The sequence below is a fragment of the Macaca mulatta genome, chromosome 5 (assembly GCF_049350105.2).
Source record: "Macaca mulatta isolate MMU2019108-1 chromosome 5, T2T-MMU8v2.0, whole genome shotgun sequence".
Taxonomy (NCBI): domain Eukaryota; kingdom Metazoa; phylum Chordata; class Mammalia; order Primates; family Cercopithecidae; genus Macaca; species Macaca mulatta.
Genome location: NC_133410.1, coordinates 165,942,050 through 165,969,831, shown reverse-complemented (window position 1 = coordinate 165,969,831; position 27,782 = coordinate 165,942,050). Strand labels below are relative to the sequence as shown.

Below are 27,782 nucleotides of genomic sequence, written 5' to 3'. Positions count from 1 at the left end.
ACGCCTGTAATCCCAGCACTTTGGGAGACCGAGGCAGGCGGATCACGAGGTCAGGAGATCGAGACCATCCTGGCTAACACGGTGAAACTCCGTCTCTACTAAAAATACAAAAAAAAAAAAAAAATCAGCTGGGTGTGGTAGCAGGCAACTGTAGTCCCAGCTACTCAGGAGGCTGAGGCAGGAGAATGGCGTGAATCCGGGAGGCGGAGCTTGCAGTGAGCCACAATCACACCATGGCACTCCAGCCTGGGCCACAGAGTGAGACTCCGTCTCAAAAAAAAAAAAAAAAAAAAAAAAAGGATAATTTTAATCAACAAAAGTAGCACCAAGTAAATCATGTTATAACAGGCATCTGCATCATTCTCATAGATCTCATTTACTTCAAGAGGGAGCACCTAATTTTTCCAAATGAGATAAAAGCAAGCCACACTGCATACAAATATTAAAAATGCTTTTAAATGCACTTCTAATTGAGGAACATACAACATTTTAAAACTGAGTATTCATACACATGTTGCCTATATGTTTAGAAATGATAATACATTGTCATTAGTGGCAAATCTACATTACAAGATTCATACTAAAATCTGCGTTAAAAGTAAAAAAAGCTGCTGATGGTCCACATCTTTGCACTTAAATTGAGGTACCTAATTAATTCATCAAGGTCCTGCACTCTTCACATACACCCAAGTTACTACCTGTTATTAGCTATGGTTCTACCACTCCCACTCCCAGAACCCTTTCTCCCATAGTATCTTCAGCTGAACTGAAGTTATTCAGAAAAGAGACCAGAGGTAATGTAGCATGAGATAGTCTTCAAATTCTGATGGTCATTTGAAAGTCCTAATCCTAATTCATGAATAAGTTGGACTAGATCTCACTCAAACTCAGATATATTTGAAGATATTTATAGATTATCAGAGACCATTATATGTCACCAATATTGGCTTTAGACCTATGTTAATCAGCTGCATTTAAACATTTTCATAGAAAGAGTTGTTTTATACACACAATAGTAGAAAGAAAGAAAATTATGCCAACATCAGGGCCTTGGGCTTATCCTATAAAAAGAGAGCATAAGAACAAAAGTTAAAAAAGTAACCTACGTCTAATAGACACAGTATAAATATGCTACATATTTTAAAAGTTAGGAAGTGGAGGACCTTTGTTGGCTTCTCCTTGGAAGCTTTGCACAGAAAATTCAGAATCAACACATATAAACATAATCTGTTTCCTCACACATAATTAACATAATTGATTTGAATGTGAGTTTTTCAATTATGAACTAGGTAAGATAAATGCAGTCATATTTATTTAAAATCAAAGAAAAATAAGATATTTTGTTGAAAACATAATAATCTAATCTTAACTATACTTTGCTTCAATGTTGTTCCAAAAGGACAATCAATTTTGGTAAAACAGATTTCATTGCAACATTGTGGTTTTTCTCTTGAGGAGTTAGGAGTCAGAAATTAGAGCTAGACCTAAGTATTGGGATAGGGAAGGGTCAGAAGCAGAGACAAGGTCAAGAACAGAAATAGAATTAGGGTTACTTTCACATAGTACCTTGGAATTGACTATGGGAGGGAAACAAAGTTTAAATAGGTTAAATTTCAGGAACAAAATCAGAAACTACAAAGCAGAATCTCTTACCCTGAAAAACTCTTTAGTGGAGCCAGAGTCTAATGTTCCATAAGCAATTTCTGTTTGCTTAGAAAGATCCTCAGCACTTTCGATGGGAGACACCATCCTCTCTACAGTCAGGAAGGCAGCTAAGTTAGCCGTGTAGGAGGAGATTATGATCAGGGTAAAGAACCACCACACACCTCCAACAATGCGCCCAGAGAGGGATCTAATAACAAGTATGAAATGGATTTGTAAAGTGAAATGAATGACCTAATAAAAAACAAGTTAACAGTATTATGCAAATATTGACTTATAGGGGAATATTTAATTTTATATTTTTCAATATAGTTAACGAAACTGGAAATCATTAAACATTTTGGGCAAGGAGTACAGAGTAGCTAAATTTAACAGCATACACACAGGTCAGAACTTCTGATTTCTGGAATACTTCCATAATTGTAATGCCCAAATAGTTTGATATGAATCCCATAAGAAAGCAATTTCAAGAAATTTACAAATACTCATAAAATTTTATCCACTCATTATGTAAGTAAACATAAACAAGAGAATGTAATATCACCAGCAAAGCTCATAACAATGTTTATGAACAAAATCAAAAATTAAATAAAAGCATACTCCACAGATATAACTTTAAAACCAAAGAAATCCTCCCTTTAATTCACTCAATTTCCAAAACAAAAAAGGCCCCAAATTTTGCTAATCTTGCGTATGTAAAACATTGGTATTAGATACAGTACAGGAGAGAAAAATGAGGAAAAATAACACTACAAGCAAAGATATCGCACCAAATATAACTATTAATGAATAAAAATCAGATGGCTTCAGGGTATGGATGGCTATGACCCTGTTCCTTTATGTGTCCTGCTAAAAAAAAAAAAAAAAAAAAAAAACTTAAAGAAAACAAATTATACATTTAAAAGTTTGTGAAGATATAAATTTCTAGTTTGAGGTATAATAAAATAACAATATTTTTCTGACTACAAATTCTTACATAGAATAGTTTTTAAAAGCTTAATAGATTCCCAATAATTTACTTTAAAACCTGAAGTAGGGGAATACAGGTATAGAGATACAGCAAAAGATATATACTGTATTATTTTGAAAAATCTGATGGGATTCTGCACATAACTAAGACTTTAAGTGATATTGATAAACCAATAAAAATAACCATTTCTCTGTTGTCAGTAATTCTGCTATGTCTAACAATTAGACTTGCTAGTGTGAATAAGTGATATTTCTAAAAATTTAAATCATGCTTGGCAATTTATGATCTAAAGTTTCTGACAATTAACATTAAGAAATAAATCTTTTGATGAAACATATACTAGATCAAACACTTGGGAAATATTGGTAGAATAAACCACTCAAGCAGTTAAGAAAGGAGAGAAGCTAATTTAAATGAAAAGAATTTTTATATAAAAACATCAGTTGCTAAAATAAAAGAGATAGAGAAAAATAGCAAGGAAAAACAAAAAGAATATAATTAAAGGTCTTTATCACAAAGTCTGTATGAAATACAAAAAATTAAATAAATATGATAGGATGGAAAAAGTTAAACACTTCTCACATATATTCTGAAAAGGATATTAAATATATTTTACATTTGAAAAATGCCTTATGTAGACACAATCACTCTCAAAATGTTCACTATTCATCTAATATCAATGGGAAGTATAGTTATATGACAAGTATAGTTATATATATTTAAGAGCGCAGATTCAGTACCTGACTGCTCAAATCCCTTAAAACTCTACACATCGCATATTAATGTACGATATGTTTAAGAATCATTTTTATAAGTCATTCTATTCCAGTTGTAAAAATTAAGAAAAGTTAGATGTAAGTTGTCCTCTATTCCAGTCCTTATATCAGATTTAATACATCAACTGATTTAAAATGTACATGATATCTAAAAAATTTGATTGGACTTATAAATAATTCAAAGGCGAAAAGCACTTCAGCTATTTATTATTTACTTTTAAGTATTTTTAAAGTGTCAATTCATGTTTCTCAAAGAGTTCCTGAGAAATTATGCAGAGAAGAAAATTCAATATTATTTTATGGTGACAGACAAAAATTACTTCTAAAATTAAAAGTAAAACTTTCACTCATCAGCATCAGCACTAAAGGAGTAAAGAAATGTGCATATGCTCTTATTTCTTTTTAATCCCCACTAAATCATTTTTAAAATGATACACGTTTTTATATTCATTTGATTCCTTTAGGGTCACTGTGGACAATCCGTAAGCAAACAGGACAATAAAAATAACCTTTACAGCATATTGCTCTCATAATTTCTGTGATTCTATTCTCCATGAGACCATGTCTTATAGTTAGGATATTCTAAACTTAATTTCAGACAAATGAGAAGTCACTTAATTTAACAAATCACTCTAGATTACAACTTAAATGTGTTCTATTAACATTAATAATATAGTTTCATATCATATTTTACTTGGAAAAGAATTATAAATACTTTTTAATATTTAAAGACATTTCTAAAGTGATCTGTGGATGTCATGCTATTTAAAACTGATAATAAGCTACTGTATTCTTCTTAACTGGGGTAACCATCATTGCATTCTTAAAAATGATAGTTTTGTTCATTAAAAATCATTAACTTTGCCAGTGTATTATGTTGAATTTTAAAATGCATATATAGCATAAATGAAAGACATGTATCTCAAATGTTTTAATGAAATAAATTTTTATCAAATACATTCTGAAGGAAAAAATATCAATCAATAACAAGGAAATATATGCTATCTAAAAATCTGTTTATCTTACCAGGAAATAAAAGTTACTACATGTGAAACTGTAATGTCATGACTCATGAATGAAATCAAAAGCACAGAAAAAATATCTTAATTTAGATGCAGCCTTGATGAAAAGGAGAAGTCATCTATATGTCATGGTCGACTCTGGGATAATACAGATTGCTGATATGCCTTGTGCTCCAGTCCCTGTGTGCAATTAGGTTTCCCACTCCTTGACAAACACTGGATACCTAAACAACTACCTACAGTGCCATCATGCCCAGGAGCAGGCATCGACGGGAACCCAGGCCAGACTGGGCTGACATGTCCTACTTCATAACGAACCCACATACACTTCTCCCTACTATCCAAAAGGCATAGCACAGGATATTATTGCCTTACATTTCAGAACTAGGGTAACATACTTCACTGTCCTTCTTACCAAAGAGTGAACTACTTCTTTATCATTTTACGGGCCAGAATGTTCTCTGAGACCCCAATTTGGTTAGTATTTTCCTCCAAATTATTAGAAACTTCTCTACATATCTTTAACTTAGATTAAATAAACTAAATACAGAGATGATAAAACTATGAATCTTACATATTTTGTCAGAGGTAAAAAATATATTTATGTATATATGTGTGTGTGTATATATACACACACACACACTCTTATGTCATGCTGTGCAAATACCATTGGCATATTCCTAATTCACTGAAGTCCCACAGGGAAGTCACAGGGAATCTGGTGAAACTGAGATTTTAAAACTCTGTATAATTCATAAAAATGTAATTTTTTAAATCATTCCCGCTAGAATTACCTACTATCAGAGAAGTAAGCTACTGATAATTGCTGCCTACATAATGTATTTCCTTTATCTCACTGGGTGAAATATACTAAAAAGATTGCAAAAGATGCCAATCTTTGAGCTTCTCATATAGTTTTCTTAAATTAATCACTTGTTATTCTCAAAAGTGATTTTTAAAACTCACAATATAACAAACTGTATCATGAAAGGCACCCGCTCCATTAGTTTTTAAGATATCCTGTAAAATCAAAGAAGGGTACTAGAGCCTAAATTAAAACGCGCCAGTAGACTGATAAACATTTTGACTTTAAATGTTAATCACACTAGAAAAACATGATTTATTCCTCTGAAGAGCCAAACATGGCTATCATTCTTATTCATATGTGCAACATGAATAAAATCAATAGGCACTTTGTGGTAGATTCATTATAATTAGGCATTCTAGTGCAGGGATTTAACATATCATAATGAGATTAAAGGTAGGTGAGTTTATTCCATGATGTGTGTGTATTACCATTCAATATGGATAGGTTTTTTTAATGACTGATTAGTCCCTTCCAGGCATTTGTGGGTACTTGAAAATATGCTATTATATTAATCCAGTAACCTCACCTAGAAAAAACAAAATTTTATAATATCTCTCCCATACCATTTCCATGAGCTAATGATGGGAAAATAAAAGAGATGAGATGTGTGCCAACGAAGTTTTATCTAACAAGGTGTTACTTTTGCAGTTAATAAATAACGTTGCCCATTTTCCCATATACAGGTCTGTGCATCAACACACAGATGACTGTAAAATGAGAATATGCAGCAAAAACACGGTACCCCTCCAAGAAGGCATGGAATGATAGGAACCTTATGCATTTTATAGCCTCTCCATGGTGTGTATAATTTCACCAGGGAAATAGATGAGCAACATTCGCAGAACATTGTTCATATATTTCACAGACTTATGCCGAAGCTAAGAGGATGTCCTTTAAGTGTCTTAAACCACTTGGACAGGAAGTCGGCAGCTGGTAACTTCTTTAGAGTGAATTCATAAACACCATGAATGTCCACTTGAGACCTAAAATGCACAAAGTTGAAGCAGGTGAGTAACCAACCTTGGCGAAATATCGCATCCTTGCTGCATAAAGGCACCCAAGGAAAACCAGAGACTATTAAAAATCCCAAATTCATTAGTTGATTCACTACTTTGTGTTTCTCTTCCATCTTCAAACTCCTCAGTGTGCCACTCGTAGGGGCTAAATCTGCTGACCAGGAATAAAACTACACTGACCCCAATGTAGGCAAAAACAATGCACATCCAGATCTCATAGGCTAAAGGATCAAGAAAGGAAAACACTCCTGGTTTGGACTTCTGAGGCTTCTTGATCATGATAGATATCCCGAGGCTCATGAAGGGCTTTGAGAAGTCAATCACCTCTTCTCTCACAAGGGTAATAGTTAATGGAGCAATTGCAATATCAGCTTTCTGTAAGGGAAAAAAAAGGAAAGTAATAGTACCTGGAGTCATGGTGAAAAGGGAATCGTGGTTATGTCACTGGATCAAAGAAAAAGGAGAGGAAATCAGAGAAATCGCAATAATTCTTTCCCTGGTATAGTCCCAGTAAAGAATGAACAAAAGGGAATTATTCCCCCAATGCCCCTCCTCTTTATGAATACACAGTATACCCATCTGGCTTGACTATGATCATTACACATCTGCACTGCATCTCTGCATTTGCAGCCTTTTGACAATACATATGGCCCATATGCTTCAAGAGAGATGTAATGATTGTCTCAGTTAATCTACATGTCTACTTCTGGCTTCAATCTTAATATTTCAGATGTTCACAAATCAACAAGATAATGTTTCTAGAGTAATGTGCGAAATCGACAACCTCAGACATAGATACTTCACAGGGAGAGGAAGCAGTCTGTCAACAACAATTCAAATTGAATGACTTTATCTATGAGAAGAGCTATACTTACCCCATATACAAGTTCTCCAACCATCCCATTCCAAATTTTCGTGTCTGCATCCCTGGCCCCATACTTGCCATCACCAACAATAGTCAGCTTGTACTTGAACCCACAATGTTTGGCGATTTCTGCAGCCAGGTCAACACAGTAGCCCTCATAGCGCTCATTGCCTTCAAGCATTTCATGATTTTTCTTCATCATAACATATGGAGATTCCTATATGAAAAGACTTTGCTTTAGCTGATTAAAATATCTGTGTTAATTATGTACTCTCATTGAATCAAATCTTCTGGTTTAATTATTACCTGTTAGCCAGAATGAATGAAGAATATAGATGGTGAACACACAACAGTAGAAGAATAATTTAAGTATAATGCTTCCCCAAAAAAATCTCTGTATGTTTATCATTATATTTCATTAAGATGGCTTGTACGTAACCATACCGAGTGAACAAGATACTCAAAATCACAAATTCTTTGTATGTTCTCTAGCCATATTTGTGATTATTAGGACTTAGAGCAAAATATTACTGCTCGACACCTATTTTATTCCGGTTTGGATTCACCAAACCCTTATCCTTGATTAAGGTTATGCCAATCCCCAAACCAGCATTCACCCAAAACCCTGTGTCACTGCTGTCCCAAAGATAAGGTTCATGTGGAAATCAGGTTCATGGCCAGTGATACACAGACTGAAACGATCATTGTCATGATGATGTACTGATTCTACCCCCGCAGGCTTCAGGTCTCACTTCATCTGTGAGATACAATATCCTAGAATGATGCTACAAGGATAGCTAGAGAGTAGCTTCCCCCTGTAAACATAAGAAAAAGGAAGCAAGAAAAAAATGAATCAACACAGTCCAATATTCTCCATTGGAAAGTGGCACCGAGGATATTTGGAGTCTCAATGAGATAGTTCCTCTCAATGGCATGATAAAGGCAAAAATCCTCAAATGTCTAATTTGCACTTATCAGGAGATTTTCAATTGCTTACCAATGTTTTAATTCAAATCCCTTATCAATCTATCTATATCTTCTCTCAGTATTGTTAGGAGAATAAATCACACAAATTTACAACTTCACTGTTAAGGCCACTTTTTTTGTAAAAGAAAATAAAATGAAATAGTTTTGTCACAAAATCCTGTCCTATAACAAACACCATTTTCTCCATTTCATTTCACCAACAGCTTGCCATGGTGATCCACATCTCTCTTCCATCTATCCAAAGCCTGGGTGTTGAAGATCCAGTTCAATTTTTCCTTATTCATTCAATATGCATTGATTGTGTACTAGCTATGTGCCAACCAGTGCTGAAACTTGGAGTGAAAAGAAGGGAAATAATCCTTGTCTTTAAGGAGATCATCTTTCCTTAGATAGAATAAAGACAACTCAACATCATCATGAACTCACGTACCAAATGGAAAGAAAGAATTTACACAGTATTGGGTGGGAATGGAAAGGTGAAGAACTCGCAGAAATATGAGGAACACTCTTCAAGACATTCCCCAATTGTTCACCGATGTAAGCACCAGGGAAGGAATTATCTGTGTAGTTAAACTGTAGCCTTCCTTAAAGAAAATCAGGAACATTTTGAATGCTTTAGCTAGATCTTGTGTATTCCTTTTAACAGAGTAAATATGCAGTAAATGATTAAAACATTGCAAAAGAAGCAAAACAGGTATTATTTTCCTAAAATATAAATAGCTACTCCCGCAGACATTATCCATAAGAAAATACAAAGTAAAACATAGGCATATGTAGCAAATTACCAAAATTGTGGTGACAACAACAGTCTTATTCTCAAGCCCAGAGGTGTCATTTCCAGAAGGGAGCTCAGTAAGAGTAACAACCATTTTGTCCACTTCACTCCAGTAGCCAATCTGGAAAAGGTTACAGCAGACAGACGTATGGATAAATGACTTGTCTATTAGCAAAGCATTTAATTATTTTCAAAGCCATGTCTCAGTCTGAAATTAGACCCACATTTACTGGGCTTGTTCTAAACAGAAATGTCTTTTATATATGTGAATCTAACAGGAATAAAAGGAAGTATAAAAAAATTGTTAAAAATGACTTGTTTTTTCATATTCACTTTTCATATTCTCTAAGAGTAATTGTTTGGGACTGGTCATATAGAAATGTAATTAAAATCCAAATCATGGCATTTTAGCCTAAACAGCTAAAAGGGTGATGTTGAATTGAACAGTTACATGCGTCTTTGCACCAGCTACTTTTTTTTCTTCTGAACCATAAACCTTCAACAATAGTTCTTTCTCTTTCCATTAAAGACTTCCACTTCAGTCCAAAAAATTAAAGTTCAACAGCTCTACCTACGAATTATTTTTAAAATTATAGTTCAATGTTACTTACCAGAAATAAACAGACTTTAGGAAAAAAAACAACTTCAAAATACATCTGTTTCTGGAAGTCATTAAACTCTATGTGAATACACATCTCCAGAACTCTCTGGAAGTGTGAACTCATAGGCTAGCTAACTCACCTCCTCACTTAGAACTGCCTTTAAATCACTAAGGATTTACCTTCCGGGGCCCATTAGTTTTGAGCTCCATGATGTTAATTGTATAGTTTATTCTTTTTCCATTCTGGTCAAACTTTATATTTCCTGAGAGACCTTCAACCTGAACCTAATGAAGAAATGGGAAAGGAGCAGAGTTATCTATTTACTTCATCTAAACATATACACTGTACAGATTACTTTCACCAGCTGAAGTCAAGAAAACTACATCAATAAGGTTTGTTTCTCTCTTCAACCTACCTTTGCGTTGTTAGGAAAGAACATTGCCTGTATGTTAGACATAAGGAATAAGACAAAGATGACTAATTCAGCAGGAAGAAAACATTAATGGCCATATTAAGTCACGTTAATGATTATTTTGAGTAACTGACCTGTTTGAGGGCCCTTTCTATTTCTACACCTTGTCCCCAGGGCACCGCTGGGTTTGCCAGACAGTCTCCCGCATTCCCCCTTCGGGAGATTTCAATTCTCTGCTTCCTTAGGTTGCGGAAGGCTTCAGTCATCACTTGAACGGCATCATAGGTCAGAGCAGAAGTATACTGCAAAGGATCACACACATTTCATCAGAACGGGAGAAAATTTGGAAACTCACTGCACACCAGCAACCAAGACTGCCGTTGCTCAGCACACAATACCATCTAAAACTCCAAGAATTTAAACACAATTTCTGCATCTAGAAACCTAAGAATTGAACAGAAGCATTACAAAACATGGGGACTTTGAAATGTGCTTTTGACTCTAAACATGTTCTATTATGTTAATATCTCAGCTGTTTCAGGTGAGACCTTTTCATAATAATTGTGTCAATGTTTATTTTTCTTTTATTTTTCTAACCTGCTTCTTGTTACAGCCTCACTTTATAGCCTGCTATGGTGATATACAAAACTATAAGATTAACAATTAATATTTCTTTACAGTCTAATGAGAAATACATTTGTCAATGCAGAAGGAATATGAATTAGTTTCAGGATTCTTAGTCTCTAATTCAACCCTGGTCATGCTCACACTGATCTGCAGTGGTTTTAGGGGTATCTACTTAAGATCCCCTAGGTGATTCTGGTAATCAAGTAGAAGAACCACAAAACTTCATAATTTCTATGCCCCCATGCCTCCATGCTTCAACAGTCTATGATAACATTGGTTCAAAGCTTATGGTGTTCAGATTCCAATGGGACAGCAGAATTATTACATTTTCTAGGACCAAGCAGATTAATACTACATGTGTTCCAGGCATTGTCAGTGTCTGGATAAGTAGTAGCATGTGCATGTATATATATTACCATTTGCCAAATGGATGATGCTGTCAGTTAATGATTAATTACATTTCGACATTAAAGTTTTACTGAATGCTGAGAAAATTTCTGTCATTATTTTTCAATCTGTAGGTACGAAAAGTACGGTGAAGCTTGGGAGAAAGAAATGCAATACTGTACCATACTGACTTTGTGACATGCTAAATTCTTGATCACCAATCCAAAACAGGCACTCAGCATTCCCCACGAATTCTACTCAGTTCCTTAGTATTTCAGGTCTTCCACTCTCAAAAATGATAATTTCATCTTTGTCTTCTCCAAATACCCTGACCTCCACACACTTCTCTTTCTCTAAATTCCTGCTGAAAACCTTGCCTCCTTGTCATGGAAAAAAGACAAGCCATCTAACAGTAAAACCACTAAGCTCCCCATACTCTGTTGTTCACCTGAGATGACAATACAGGACATCTACTTAAGAAACGACTTCTTGAAGCAAATAAGAAATATCACATCAAGATATATCTGCTTCTCTTGTATGTTTGTTTCTATTCTAAAGGAAAAAACATTAATTTGTTTTTTATACAGAGATAAGTTTATTGCCAAAATAATTCTTACAATAATGTCTAGGTCTCTGAAAAAGAAATGTAACCCAAATTGAAATATTGCGGTTTGTATGGAAATAGTGATAATAGTTAAAAGCCAACATTTTTTACTTAGCTTGCTCACATTACTAGGGGAAAGCTATAAAGCCGTCTACTAAATGTGTTTGAGGTCTACAGATGTTGGTTAACTACATTTAAAAAATATGATTAGATTGAATGAATTGAAAGCATTTAGATCCATGTAGCATATTATGAATATGATTCAGAGTAAGCACACATTAAGAGTAAAAATCCTTTCAACCTTTTTCAAATGCTCAAAACTAATCAAGTCTTGAGCCTATTACCATTTTAAATTAAAAGTCACAATCATAGAAACACAATATTGGGCTGAGAGAAAATCAACAGCTTCTGTATCCAGAGTTCCTTTCTGCTTATGTTCTGCATGTATGGCTCATTTATTTTTCTAAACAAATATGTTCACATTTTTGATTGGATAGTTAAATATTTCAGTTTTATTCTACCATTCATTAAACTAGATGTAAATTAATTTGAAAGGATCGTGATGACAATGTAACTATCTCCTTCTTTGAAAGCAAATGCTTCATTTCTGCCCCTATGTTTATGTTCTGTGAAATCCCTCAGCTGAGTTGCAAATTCATATTTCAGTGGGGGACCATTTTGCTTTGCAGTGCTATATCACAATCACATCATAGCCACGCATTAAGAATAAATCTGGGAAATCGTTTTTTACGGTCCATTTTCCAAATGTGCTTTTTACTTTGCTTTAAATGTGTATTTATTGAGACTTAGTTTACAAAAATAAAATAAAATATGCATTTTAGACATGTTTGTTATGTCCAAGAGTCATCAGCCAAACCAATCAATAATACATTACTGTAATCTCTGATACGAGAAAACAGTGTTCTAACACCAAAAAAGGGGGGAATGAAAAGAAGTTCTGTGTATATCTCAAATTTAATGAACACAAAAGAGGATAAGTAGGCTACAGCACAAATTTTCATGGGTTATCGCAACGACGGCACCTTTTTCTAAACATAGTATCCATACCATAATAAAATTTAAAAATATATATTCAAAGAAAAATACTAAAATTTAAGTACTATTAAAGTGTTATGACATTTCCTATGAATGACCACTGTCAGAAGTTTTCTTTACCACTTGAATTAGTTGACTATAGTTTAGAAAGCAGTGCATTTAGCATCAGAAGACAGGGCTCAAGCCCAGATTTTACTATTTCCTCTTCTGTTGCCTTTGGCAAGTGAACTAAAGTATTATTGTCTAGGTTGTTTAGTAAAATAAAGAGAGCAATGCTTCTTCTGTCTGTGTTATAAGAGTGTTGAAAAGTAAGGTAGGGAAAAATATTCATGTTTACCTAGTTCTCTTCGTGACAAGCCGGAGATAGACAGTTTCCCAGTAGATCTAAAAAACCCTATGCCACAACTGTTTTTATTCCAATTCCATAGCTGAAGATTCCAAGTTATAAACTCTCATTTTACCCAGCTTCACAAAAAATGTGTGGCAAAAGTGGATTTGAATCCAGATCTCTGTGATTCCGAGGTAATTATGATGACCAATTGCCCTGGTTTTCCTCGACTGTCACAATATTGCAAGGAAAAGTCTTGAGTCCCAGGAATCTTTTCAATCCCGGGTACACTGGGATGGTTAGTTACTTTATTTGGAAAATACTGTATCAAATAAGTAGATGTATAGTAAATGAGAAGCTTGATGAGTTGTAAAATATGTTACATATGTAAGTTATTGACCAGTAGGTTTGCATTCTTTTCTTCTTTTGTTATTATCTATCTTGATGCAAAACTGTTTTTACAATGTTTTGAAAACCCTATCTCACTCCACACAAAAGGGTTCTGTAATCTAATAAGTACAGAAAATGATTTTCACATTGACATATTATAGACCCTCAGAAATCCTGCAATAACAGTTTAACTGTTTAATCAGTATTTCCCAAATTGATTACCAATTTTGAAATTTCTTTAACATCAATTATTTTACATAAGAATAGTGTTTTATGTAACATATTTTTGGATGTTAAAAGTTTTATGGCCTGGTACATTTTATATACTCATTTCTAAAATAGCCTCAATTACTTAGTTAAAAAATTATTATACATTGAATGATATTCCTCTGGAGAATCATATGCAATATTAATTCTCAGTTTCATCCTTTTATAAAATAATTTAAAACAGGGTCAAAAATTATGATTTCTAGGAAAAATAAGTAAACCTATAAGAAAAATTTTAAGCAAGTTTTTTTTTAAGATAACCAACAGTGACCAAATCAATCAGGGCCATAAGACAAATGAACAGTATGAAGAAATATATTATAAACTTAAAATGATTCACTTAACTTCAAATTCAACTACAGTCTACCCTATGGAAAAGAGCTGCCTGTGACAAGGTCATCTTTAATATACTGTAAAGCATATTGAATATGTGCCCTTTGAAACTTCACTGCATAAAGGCATAAAAATCTTCATAAAAACCTTAGTAAGCATACAAGCTCTATCACATTTTCCAAGAATGAAAAGAGAGCTGCATTGGCAAGAAACCTAAATTAACATATTTTATTATTCTTCATGAATAATAAAATAATTTTAATCTACTGTGAAGAAAGAGTCTTCATGTAAAAGGAATAAATTAAAAACAACATATTTTTGCCTAAATTACCCAAATTGGCTGTTAATGTTTACTGAAAATCTTACTTAGAGATTAAGATTTTTATATTCAGAAACTTTAGATTAGTTAACAATTCAAATTTTCAGATAAAGCTAATCAGATTCACCATGACAGAAAAAAGATGCTGAAATCAAGGCATTGTCTGGTTTTGATTCAGTCATAGGTAAAGACTTTCTTAGGAGCAGATCTTTTATTTTGCTGGTTGAATAAATCCCTCTCCCTGACTCTCTACTTCCTAGAAATCTTATAAAAAGGTGAAAGTTCTTCATTTTTTATGATCTATGAAAAACAAAATATATATGTCCAGAGTAATTTAGGATTCAATTTTGGCAGCTGGAGATCAAAGAGGTCTGCCTACCTGCAAGTCACTACAATCTCTGAGAGATAGAGGCACCACTGGAGATGTCAGAGATTCAGCAAAAATTTGAAATGTTAACGTATGTTTCACTGAGGGCTTAAGTTAGCACTTCACATAATCATGGTATGAGAGAGTTGCAGGAAACCTAAAAGTTTACCTACACTTGTTCCCTTTACAGATAAAGAAATACGAAAATGAGATGTGAGCCCAGGTGCCCTGAATTATAATTATAAATATTAATAATACATTTTTTTAAGTTGTGATATACATATTTTTAAAATTCATGTTTGCAAAATAAACAATCTTATCAATATCAAATTTATACATTTATTTCAGTCATTTACATACTTTTTAAACTATAAAATACAAGGAATTAATATGTCAAATTTCAAACTTCCAGGTTGTGCTGGTAAAATGCTGTAATATTAGGAAGAGTGAATGCCAGTCTGCCAGCTGTGGTTTGGACAGTTAAAACACTCAAGAAGCAGAATTAATTCTATTAGGCCACTAGGGTGCTATTTAATGCACGACACTAATTACTGAACTGAAAAAGATTATACTATTTTCAGGCAGACCTAATAACTCTCTTAGGAAAGCAATTAAGAAAGTTTGAGTCTGCGTGTGAAGTTGTTTCCTGAATAAAATGAGATTCTTGTGAGAAAGCCATTATTTAAAGTGCCACACAAATGCCAGCCACAGATTATTGTTGAATTCCTTAACACTAGTAGGAGACTGAAGACACAAAAGTTGAACAAAGGTTATTATGTGACAAGGTAGAATGGCTAGTCATACTTCACAGGATGTTGGAGACATTAAAAATAATAAAAATCAGTCTAAAAATAGAAATACCCATAAATTATTTTTGAGACAGTGGGAAATATCTTTATATTCTTTCTCTTTAAAAAATACTTTTAAGGAAGATAAAATGCCTGTTTTAATGTTCCCATGTAAATCCTGGTGTTGTGATGGGTCAGGTCAAATAACTACATTAACTTTACATTTTATCAACTAAAGGAACTCATTGCTTTTCTGCCAGGGCTCAACAAGAGAACACATGCAGAAATCTATGGCAGAAATCTAAATCATATTTCATCACAATAATAATGTCATATTTTTTCCTTTAATTATTCAATATTTTCCAATTCATTACTCTTCATCCCTACAAATATCTATCGTGTGCTTACTCTTTGCAAACAACTGTGTGAGATTTAAGGCTAATAAGATACAAATGAGATATTTCCTTTGAGAGGTTTATTTGTAACCTACAAATATCTCTTGACTGAATTTATATCAGTATATTACCTATGAATGATTCAGATTTTACAATTATTTCATTTATGAAGAAACTAAGAGAAATGGCAGATGTAACAAATCCATCTATTTCCCTCCATCCCCATGCCACAACCACAATTCAGACAACCATTGTTTCTTGTCTGATTATTTGTGATATCTTCCAAAAGCTTCCCTGCCTCCACCAGGGCTCCCTGCAATCTCTTGTCATCAGGGCAGTCATAGTAATCTTCGTGCATCAAAGCCATGATCAGCACTCTCCTCTCGTAGTTCCCTGTTGCTCTTCAAATTAGACAAGAAAATCCTTAATATGTCAACAAGGCATAAAACCTCTTCTGGATCTTGTACAGTTCTAAAGTATGATTTCTCAGCATTTCTTCAAATCATTTCTGTTCAACCTCTAGCCTTATGGGAATATTTATATTTTCCTTGCACTGGAGACGTTATACATCCTAGTTCCTTTATCTGGAGTCAATTGTTCCTTATGCTTTCTCCTAACTCCTACTTCTTCAGGTCTCCAATTCCATATTGCTTCCTCTAAGAAGCCTTTTCTTACCTCCAGAATTAGGATTAGGAGCTTCTCATAGGTGATACCAGAGTACCTTTGCTTTTCTCTATTTATTGATTCATGAAGTCTCTATTAGATGGTTACCAGGTGTGAGGATTTATTCTAGGAGTCTGGGATACCTCGATGAATTTTTTTTAAATGGCACTTACTTTCAAATAGGAGGAGATAATTATCAATGCAATGAATACATAAATGATAAGAACAGTAAACTAGTAAGCTTCTTTTAAAACTGAACACGAGAGTGGCAAAACGTTGGCAAGTTGGATGGTGGGTATATGGAGATTATTACACTTTTCTACCTTTATGTGTGTTTGAAATGTCCATCATAAAAAGAGTTTAAATGTTAAAAAAAAAAAAGAACAGTAAACTAAGGTAAGAATTGGGAAAGCTGGATCAGGGAAAGGGTGATACACAAACTCTGATGGTGGCAAGATTGCAGTTTTAAATACATAGCCTACTATTGCCTTGCATGAGAAGACAGGATTTGAAAGAGATTTAAGGAGTGCAGGAGACTTGGCCATGCAAATATTTAAGGGGACAACAGTCAAGAAGAAAAAATAGCCAGCTCAAAGGCCCTGAAGTAGGAAGGTGCTTGGGTTGGTTGAGGAACAGCAAGGAGGCCAATGTAGCTGAAACAGAGTGAGCCACTGCACAGAGATGTGGTTCCATGGGACTGGGTGACAGGGCCTCATAAGACAACAGGATGACTTTGGCTTTTTACTCCAAGTGAAATGGAGAGACATTAGAGCATTTGGAAGAGAACGACAATATAATCTATATATACTTTAAAAGGATCACAGAGATGGAAGGTAACAGGGGCAGGGCTGAACGGAGGGAGATCAATTTTAGAGACTGTTGCAATAACCTTATGAAGGTAGCTGGATTTAGTTGGTTGCAGAGAAGGTGGTAAGAAGTGAGGCAGTGCTAATGGGGTTTTCTGATACATAGAATGTATGTTACAAGAGAAAGAGAAGGGTAAAGACCAAGATTTTAGTCTAAGCAATAACTGAAAGATGTAGTTGCCATCAACTGGGATAAGAAAGACTGTTGAAGGAATAGTCTCCAGAGGCTGAGGAGGAAGTAGTGAGGAAAATCTAAAGTTTAGTTTTGAATATATAGGTTTAAGATAGCAATATGACAACTTCTATCAATGCTACAAAGTAATTGTTGGTTTCTAGTCTGAAGACTGTAATCTCCTTAAGGACCAGAACTTTGTCTTTTCTCTGACACCTAGAACAGTGCCTGCTGTGGAGTAGACAATAAATATGTGTCGAGTAAATAAATGAATTAATAAATGAATGAATGAATGTTGCCCCAAATAGCAAATTAGTGTCAGACCTAAAATTTCAGTGCCACGACTTAAGTTATTTTTTGTATACTATGTAAGAATGAGGAAATTTAAACATTGTAATTTATACTTGGTGGTTATTAAAATATGTTAAATATTAAACCTTATTTAAGATTTTACTTGCTGAATAAAATTTATTTTAATTTGAAAACTTTGGAAGCTGATTTAACTTTAGGGGAAGATGAAAACGTTGAACAGTCATTTATTTATTACTCCCACAAGTTGATATAATTTCTATAATTCCTAAACCCTAACTATGAAATAATTTGACATATTGAACTGCATTTTTATAGATTTTTATACCAATAGCACTAGTTTTTATTGTTGAGTAGTAAAATGTGATATGAATTTATCAGGCAATGTACCCGATTCAATCAATCATCCAAAAGGCAACATCAAAGGACATAACCTCATTGTAAATAATCCCATTAGAAATATTTTGCTCCCTTTCTGTAAGCAAATAATACATTGAGACTATGTTCCTTATTTATATTTAGAAGATGCTATATAATCTCTTATATAGTTTTTCTTCCTTTCTTCTGTCTGGAAGCAAAAATAATTATGAAAGCATTGTCTTGTCCTTGCTACCTTCCACATCTGTTGACAATTGAAGGACCTTACCTCTTGCAACTTCCATAACATGCCCCCACTCACTGGTCCCAAATATTTACATTTTTGCAGTAGCAACACATGTGAAGTTCCCTGGATCTGTCACGCTGTTGCATTACTTCGAGTCTCTGTACATTTAGAACTTCCCCAAGCAACTTCCCTTATTTTTCTTCCTTCTCAACCACGTGCAAAGCCTTGCACAGACATCCCTCCCACAAAAGCCTTCCTTGACCTTCCTTCTAATCATTGTCAAAATCATGGCCAAGAAATTGGCATATTTTATCAGTCTATTATATTTGCTGATTGATATGTTTGTCTCCTTCTTTAGACTGAATTCTCAAAGACAGGATTCACACGTTTTTCATTTCTTTATATTTAGTTTTTGGACTTTAGTACATAAGCAATACATTTCTGTGTTAGGATAAACTCCCTCCCCAAACACATTCTCCCCACAGATTTCCAGTAATTTTTATCAAGCTTCAGGGACCTCATAAAATATGCCTCTGGGTGGAGTTAGGGGGATTACAAAATGTTAAAGTTGGAGTACACCTTTGAAATTGGCTGACATTCTCTCATTTTAGAAAATGGCTGGGAAAACAAATTAGCCCTTATAGGCACCTATGTTTCCAAAGCTGTGCTAGCCCTTTGCAAGTGTTATTTAATCCTCACAGCAACCTGGGAATTAATGATCATTACTGCATTGTGTAGATGAGAATCCTGGACTCAGGGTCAAGTAGTGATTCACAGCCTAAATTTTAAAACACATTAGTCTAGGTTCTTTGAAACACCTCACAATGAAGGAGCATAATGATGTCTCTGAAAATGGGCAGAAGCCATCGAAAGGGAGGCGCTTTGAAGGGGAAATGCTTACAGCAGGAAGGGAGCAAGGAAGGTCACAATGTAGGTTCTCAACTCAGTGAAATCTGGCACTAGGTTTTGGCAAAATTTTTAACAGAATGCATTGCCAAACATCTCTCATACTGCAAATACATCTTGCATTTTAATGCAAGACACATGAACTTGAATCATGATATGACTTCTAGGAGAAAGACATAATTTCATTTTGCTTTCATCCTTCTCCCAACAGGCAGCAGTGGCGGGCAACACAATGACCAACAGAGTATTCAAAAGGAGCATGCTGGCTCCATTTGAGGATAACATCTACTCCATCAGAGAATTTACATGGCACCATCTCTGAATGGATGGAAGCCTGCAATTACACAGAATGGGATCGGCAGTTAGACCTCTTCTAGGCACAGATGGATACATACGCTGACATCAACTAAGGCTCTGGGTGTCCATCTACCTGCTCAGAAGCCCGTTACATGAAAAGTACCTCCATGATATAAACAGTACAAACACTGAATCTCAACTAAAGTCACCAAACAGGAAGTCACCTCGTTTTTTAAAAAAAAAACCAACTTGGTGTTATTCTTTAAAATCCTATGGAATGCTTTTACAAAATTGACTTAAAAATTAAAAGATCCATTTATAAACCCCAAAGTAAAGAACTTCAAAATTTCTCATCCTTTTCTAGGACCAATCTCATAGACAGACATGCATCTATCATCAAACAACATCTCTGTGATGCATACTCAGGTACAACTGTGGGAGAAACTGAAATAACACTGTCCTGCCTGGTCCATATACAATTGCTTTATAATTCACAAACAAAATTACTATACAATTTTTCAACTTTTGCTCTTAATTTTCATAAAGAATGTGATCATCAGCTTAACTTTCAACCCACTCACTCTTTAAACTACCCTTAGTCAGGTTTTAATCTTAACTCTGCTCTCAATAAGGTTACCAACTGAAGGAAAAATACCTTCCTGTCAACAGCAGAAATATTGACTATTTAGAAGTAAATTCATGCATGCATGTGTGCACCCAATAAAATGCATCAAATAAACAAGACCTCATTGTGTCCAAACCCATGGAGAACAAAGATCAGTCTGTGTAACTCTTATAGCTGAGGAATAAATAATATTTGTCATTCAAGAATCTTTCATTTGATTGCATAAAGCATTACAGTTATGTTTTAATTCTTAACGCAAGTTGAGATTTTTATCTTCTTTTAAAGTGTTCAAGAGACCAGGCTACTCATCAGCAGTTATTTTATGCGCACACACACACACACACACACACACACACACACACACATTCTTTCTCTCCTTTTTGTGGCCATATGTTTATTGACTGAACTAAGAACTGTCTGCAAGTTGGCTTTTTGAAGATAAGGAGCAAACTGACACCTATTGTTCTTTATTTGCAAACATAATATTCTAAACAGCAGCCAGGGTAAAATTGGCACTTATTCTTCAGGTCTCAGCTTAAAAATTCCCTGCCTCCTCCATGTCGCTAAGAGTTTGCTGAGCTCTTCCTTCATGGTATTCTTCTGTCAATGCTTTTGTCTTTCTTCCATTCAGCTGTGAGCAGGGACATTCTCCCTGTCTTTTTATCTACCAAAAAAGTGTCTGGCTCAGAATCCCCTTAATAAAAATGCCAAATGGATTAATAAATGAATGACTTTATTTATTATAAATTATCATAGGTGTAAGGAAGTAGAAAACACAAGAGTAAAACAGTACAGCTCTAATAGCTTTACTTAAACCATACAAATGTGAAAAATATATTTAGCAGTCAATGTGTTTGCCATATTTTGAAATGTGCTCTGTACTCCCTTTATTATTTTCTCCTTCTTCCTTATTTGCCAAGGCCCTTCTCTCTCCTCACATAGGAAAGCAAAAGAAAAAAAGCAGAAACCAAAGCAAACCTTAATTGTCGTTGTGTGTGCTCCAGGGTATTCTTTTTCTTCCAGTGTTGACCATCTTTCTATAAATTTAGACACCAAGGAATCGTCATAGTCCACTATCTGAAACCCAGAGACATTCGCACCTCCAAACTGGATTTTTAATAGGTCTCCATCAGTAAATCCCTAAACATAGAACACATTGATGTCACGCTTTTTATTTGAGAAATAAATGCTACTTAACATTTACCAAATAACTCTATACATTGTGGTTTCAGATATGTCAAAGAACATATGAGATATAACAAGCCTGCAGAAAATGTCCCATGTATTTACCAGCCAGTGTTCGTCATCAGCACCTAACACCACATTAGCATCATAGTGGTTCCCTAATCAATACACGTTTGCTAATGGATCATCTCATGAAACACTCATGGTTGAGCCTACGTAAAAGTTCTCCACTTTATTGAGAAATCTTCCATTGACCAGGACTGGGTTTTACTTACTGGATCTACAACGGAGAACCACCATGTGGTTACAGACACTTAACAACATTGAAGCAGTTCTTGAAGAACCACAACCTTGTGAGCAAATTACTCCTGTTTGAATTGTTTCTTCACTCATGTGATAGGAACATCTTCAAAACGAGTTACTAAATGTCCAGTCATTATTTGAGAAGAATTAAACAATTTCACATTAAGCTGGAAGCTTTATAGAATACATTAAATTTTGGAAAAAAAATTTCTCTTGTATTATTGCAATGAATTCAGTCATTACTAAAACTATTATGTTATATTTACATTGATTTCAAATATTGTGCTGACATGAATTTTATCAACTTGATAGTATATCTCTCTCAAAGATGAAGTTAATTTCCATATGCCACAATTACAAATGTTTTCACATTTTACAAATACTTTTTCTATATTATTGTACACAAAAGTTAAAAGTATCCTAAATTAATTTTGAATTACCACACTCAAAAATGTAGGAGAATGTTTTCTTTGTTATTGACATTAAGACATGCATATTATTATATTATTTAGCTGGAGGAGAAGGTAATTACTTTTTATTGGCTCGGAATTTTGTTTCTGTTTATCAAGATAATGCAAATAGTGCAAAAAGGAATATAACAAAAATCATATATTCTTTGTTTTACCCTATGTATGTTCCAGTTGAGTTGCTTCAAAACATTCAATTTTAATATATTTGCTTTTCACATATTTACCTCTTCTGCATGACACATTTTTATTACTTTCTAATTTATCAATTTTAGAAATTTTTATTGAGTTTTTGTGTACCCCACGAGTACGTAGTTTGTGTACATGACAAAACCATTTATCTTCTCACCCATTTTAATCAGTACTTAGTGTTTACATATTTATAACTCTAAATGTTATTCAAAGCAAAGCCAAATAGTGTACCAGGATTGCATTTTCTTTCTTGAACATGATCTCAGCCCATGTTTATAATCCTGTCCCATTTTTTCACTACTAGAGATTTCTATATGCCTATCCTTATTTTTCCCAGTGCTTCCATGAAAACATTTTATGCCTATGAGTAAAGCTTTTTTAAAAAATGAAATATTAAAACATATCAGGTAATCTGTTTCAACTTTTTCTTGAAATTTTAATTTCTAGGAGACCCCCTTCTTAATTTTGGAATCCAAATTGGCTCTTCTCTTCACCTACTCTACAGCTGTTACTTTAGCATGTTTCTTCACCACTTTTCTGATTTAAATCCCATTTCCTTGGTCATATTTCTCTTTCTTGATTTATTGATTACCTCTACTGGAGTCCTCTGATAGTTTACTGAAATACTTTGGAGATAAATTTATTGAGACATTGCATGTCTGAAACATAATTTTGTTTTATCCTGATTCATGGTTAGTAGTTTGGCTTGGTATAGAATTTTATGGTAAAAAAAAAAAAAAACTTATAATCTGAAGGCATTGTCCCATTGACTATCACTATCCAATGTTTCTAATGAAAAACAAGTTATTTCTAATTTTTTGGTATGTCATCTACTTCTCACTCTTATCCACCTCTAGCCACTTGCTAGAAACTTTTAAATCTTCTCTTTATCTCTGAAATTCCATTATGATATTGTCACTGTAGGTCTTTGTCTTTTATTACTGTGTATATTCAATAAGCAGATTTATGTGATTCAGTACTGGATATTTTTCCAAATGTTTCTTTAACATTTTCCTTCCCCTAGTTTCACTCTTCTCTTTTTCTAGAATATCAATTATTAAGATATTATAACTGTTAAATAAAATGTCAAGGTCCCTTATAGATTTATTTTTTCTATTTTATATTTGTGTTGTCATTATGTTACATATTCTGGAAGATTTTCTCAAATTTATCTTCCAACTCATTTAACCTGTTATTCTAGGAAACAAAAGAAGTTAACTTTCTGGAGCTCTTATTCTCCATTTCTTTTTCTTCTTACAGCATCCTCTTCTCTCTTTTTTGGATAAAATATTTTCCCTACTTCTAGGCAGATATTAGTTACAATTTTAAAAATTTTCTCATGTTTCCTTCCACAGATCTGTTTGTTTGCATTGCATACTTCATGGTAAGGACTTTTCTCAAATGCCAAGTTATGCTGGGCTATTTAAGAGCAAGACACCAAAATGTTTCTTGGAATTTCTATGTGCATGGACAAGGCACGTTAATGAGTATGCTTCACTGTAAGGTAGATGGTGAGGGTGAGGTGGGGTGGATAGCAGTGTTGTTTGTCCATACTGAAGTTCTTTTCTCTGGGCCATTCAGTTTCTTCAGAATCTTCTAGTCTCCTACACGAGTGCATATGCTTGGCTAAGTTTTAGGGACAGGATGAAGGATGGGGGATGATGAGGTTAGACTTTCACAGAGACATTCACTTAGTTACTCATAATCCCAGCACTTTGGGAGGCCGAGGCGGGCGGATCACGAGGTCAGGAGATCAAGACCATCCTGGCTAACATGGTGAAACCCCGTCTCTACTAAAAAATACAAAAAACTAGCCGGGCGAGGTGGCGGATGCCTGTAGTCCCAGCTACTCGGGAGACTGAGGCAGGAGAATGGTGTAAACCCGGGAGGTGGAGCTTGCAGTGAGCTGAGATCTGGCCACTGCACTCCAGCCCAGGTGACAGAGCAAGACTCTGTCTCAAAAAAAAAAAAAAAAAGAATTTCTCTAATTCACCTTCTCTAGTAAGAAGTATTATCAAGAGAGGAAGTAGGTGCTTAGGCACCAGGACTTGTAGTTACCTGGTTGTTTGGGTTGTGTGAAAAGAATCCTTGGGGCATCCAATTATTCCCTATGGCCTTTGAATCAAGTCCCTTATACCAGGTGGTCTTAGTGAACCACCCAGGTGTCCTAGGATGTAGGATGCACTTTACAGGCGTAGTTGATTTGCCCATCCCCTAGGCACTTCCCCTGCTTTGGCCAATGGCTACCATCCATAACCTTTCCATGAGAATTGCCCTGGGACAACCAATGCTGCATCCCTCATGGCCCTTGCTCAACAGCAAAAACCGGGATCTAGGTACAAACACCCTTTGCCTCAAGCTGAATGAGTGCAGTGCAATTTATGCAACAAAGTGCCCAGAGGGAATCAGACTAAACCCAGCTCTCATTTCAAACCACATTCTTTTTTTTTTTTTTTCCCCTGTGTCTTTTTATTTTTTTTATACTTTAAGTTCTAGGGTACATGTGCACAACATGCAGGTTTGTTATATATGTATACATGTGCCATGTTGATGTGCTGCATCCATTAACTCGTCATTTACATTAGGTATATCTCCTAATGCTACCCCTCTCCCCTCCCCTCACCCCATGACAGGCCCCAGTGTGTGGTGTTCTCCACCCTGTGTCCAAGTGTTCTCATTGTTCAGTTCCCACCTATGAGTGAGAACATGCAGTGTTTGGTTTTCTGTCCTTGCGATAGTTTGCTGAGAATGATGGTTTCCAGCTTCATCCATGTCCCTACAAAGGACATGAACTCATCCTTTTTTATGGCTGCATAGTATTCCATGGTGTATATGTGCCACAGTTTCTTAATCCAGTCTATCATTGATGGACATTTGGGTTCGTTCCAAGTCTTTGCTATTGTTAACAGTGCTGCTATAAACATATGTGTGCATGTGTCTTTATAGCAGAATGATTTACAATCCTTTGGTTATATACCCAGTAATGGGATTGCTGGGTCAAATGGTATTTCTAGTTCTAGATCCTTGAGGAATCGCCACAATGTCTTCCATGATGGTTGAACTAGTTTACAGTCTCATCAACAGTGTAAAAGTGTTCCTATTTCTCCACATCCTCTCCAGTACCTGTTGTTTCCTGACTTTTTAATGATCACCATTCTAACTGGTGTGCTTTTTTTCCTTCTCTCTCTTGTTTCCCTCACTCTCTTACAGGTTACTCCTGAAAGCACTTACTTGAGAATGTGTACATGAATAGTGATGTCAGACTCTGCTTCCAGAGAGACCTGTAAGAGCTTCCTGCTTTAAGCTCCACACCTCACTCTTGCTTTCTGTGGTTTCTGGCTCTTCTAAGACTGAATGTCACAGGAGTTCTGCAGAATGAACAGGCTTGTTCTCACCTATATCCCACTCTGACAGGAACTTACTGTTTCATCTTCCTTCTCTTTGCTATGCCAGTAATTCATCTTTCATCTGCTCTGTGTTCTGAAAAATTTTGTTGACTTTTTGCATCTGTTAATGCTTCCTTTCCTATTTTCTCTTTCTTTAAGGTTTTCCACAATTTTTATTCTTTTACTGTCATTTTACTACAATGACATATAAGCTGAAACTTTAAATAAGGTTTCAAGCTGGCTTCAGTGAGAATCTGCATTTCCCTAAGTTTTCTTCTTTCTTTTCTGAAACTTCAATATATGAGAAGCAAAATAGAGGAAGAAGGAAAAATGAATAAATCACAACAGAGAGGCCAAGGGTTAACAAAAGAGATGGCAAAACTCATCAAGTTAAATTGGATACTACTACTCCTGGAGCTATATTTGAAGAGATTTAAAATAGAAGATAAGTATTCATTAATAACCTGTGAAAATTTAAAATTTTCAGCAGGCAGACATGTAAAGTCATCAGCAGTATGGGATCATGGCTTTTTAAAGAATTAAATCTATATGGGTAGTAAGGTTGGAGGAATGAGAACTGGATTTCCTAATGACCACTTCTTCATCACCTTATTTACAAGTTACCCTTCTCAATGCTGTTGTAAAGGACTTAATCACAGACTGTGTTTTAGGAGTCCAATCAAGCATTCAGCAATTCCTGAGGAAATTAATCAATAATATTATCTGCAGATTAAAAAAAAATCTTCTATAGCCACCTATTATAGAACTCATTACAACATGAACAGGGCGAAGAAAAGGAAAGTCTCAAGAGTTTGGAAGATGAAAGCCCTTCAACTTTGGGTGACATTCTTTAATTTGGAATGTCAGTAAAATTTCCAAGTGTCCTCCAAATTCTCAGAAATTGCAATACTATACAGCCTTTAGAACTTATTGATTCACTAGAAGTTCCATATGGCAAAGAAACCAAGCATTGAGAAAAAAAAAAAAACAACTTGAATTCAGATAAAATATTAGGTAGATTTCTCTCTAGAAGCATGACAACAACATGAACTTGCTTTTTGTGTTTTTTTTTTTTTTTACTTTGGTCATTCAAACACTCATTTTCATTTTCATAGCATCAGATATCAGCTCTCAAATTGATGAGCCACCTTCTGCCATTATTTCTCAATGTTCCAATATAATCTTCTCCATCTGTACATTTTTAAATATCACAGTTTTCAATGTGGCTCTGTGTTGTTCATCAAATGGCACAATTCACACAGGGGACTGACTGTCCAGGCTGTTTCCTGCACATAATGTGGTTCTAGAGAGACTGAATGCGGAGCTTCATCTAGTTTAATTCTTGCTTCTCTTTAGGGAGTCCTTAATACACTCCTTAATATCTTCTTAATAATGCTCCTTAAGCATCTCCTTAATACACTCTAACGGAAAGTCCCAGAGAATTTTTATAGTAGTTACTCATTTCATTGCCAAACAGAAATTTTGTCTTGAGCAACCCAATGGCATGCAGTTTTGAGATTTAATATTCTGAAATCCTTCAACTTCTAGTGAAAACATTTATCAGTTGGAAGGCAGTAAATATTGCATTGTTTTGTTTTATCTCTTTCTGTCACCACTAGAACTAATGTCTGCTGATGTAACAACCAGATACACTAGGAATCATGAAATAAATCTACATTTGTATATGTCAAAAGCTTTTCAAAGTCCTATTATGCTATTTAGAATAAGCTCTCTGCCTTTCTCCCTCTTTCTCTCACCTTTTTTTCTTGTTCTTGGGTGAGACAGGGTGTAGAGGGAGTGTAGTCCTGAATCACATAGCATCTTACTTATTTAAATAACATTAACTTTTGTAGCAGTAAAGGCTTAAATTATTTTGAAAAGAGAAATGTCTACTGATAATTCTAAATTGACTCTGATTATACTTAAAAGAGGGAAATACAATTAATTACTCTGTTGCTTCAGTATACTACCTTCATTTTTTATTGTAAAAG

At 34.7% G+C, this 27,782-nt stretch overlaps 1 protein-coding gene across 4 annotated transcripts in view; it reads right to left on the bottom strand.

Moving 5' to 3' along the window:
• GRIA2 (glutamate ionotropic receptor AMPA type subunit 2) overlaps window positions 1–27,782 on the bottom strand; it is a 149,839-nt gene that overhangs the window by 22,819 nt on the left and 99,238 nt on the right. For all 4 annotated transcript variants that reach the window (NM_001185014.3, NM_001185013.3, XM_078001437.1 and 1 more), the window contains 7 exon segments: window positions 1,654–1,852; window positions 6,319–6,689; window positions 7,190–7,396; window positions 8,952–9,062; window positions 9,723–9,827; window positions 10,090–10,257; window positions 21,237–21,398. In NM_001185014.3, the coding sequence (NP_001171943.2) occupies window positions 1,654–1,852; window positions 6,319–6,689; window positions 7,190–7,396; window positions 8,952–9,062; window positions 9,723–9,827; window positions 10,090–10,257; window positions 21,237–21,398 (1,323 nt within the window).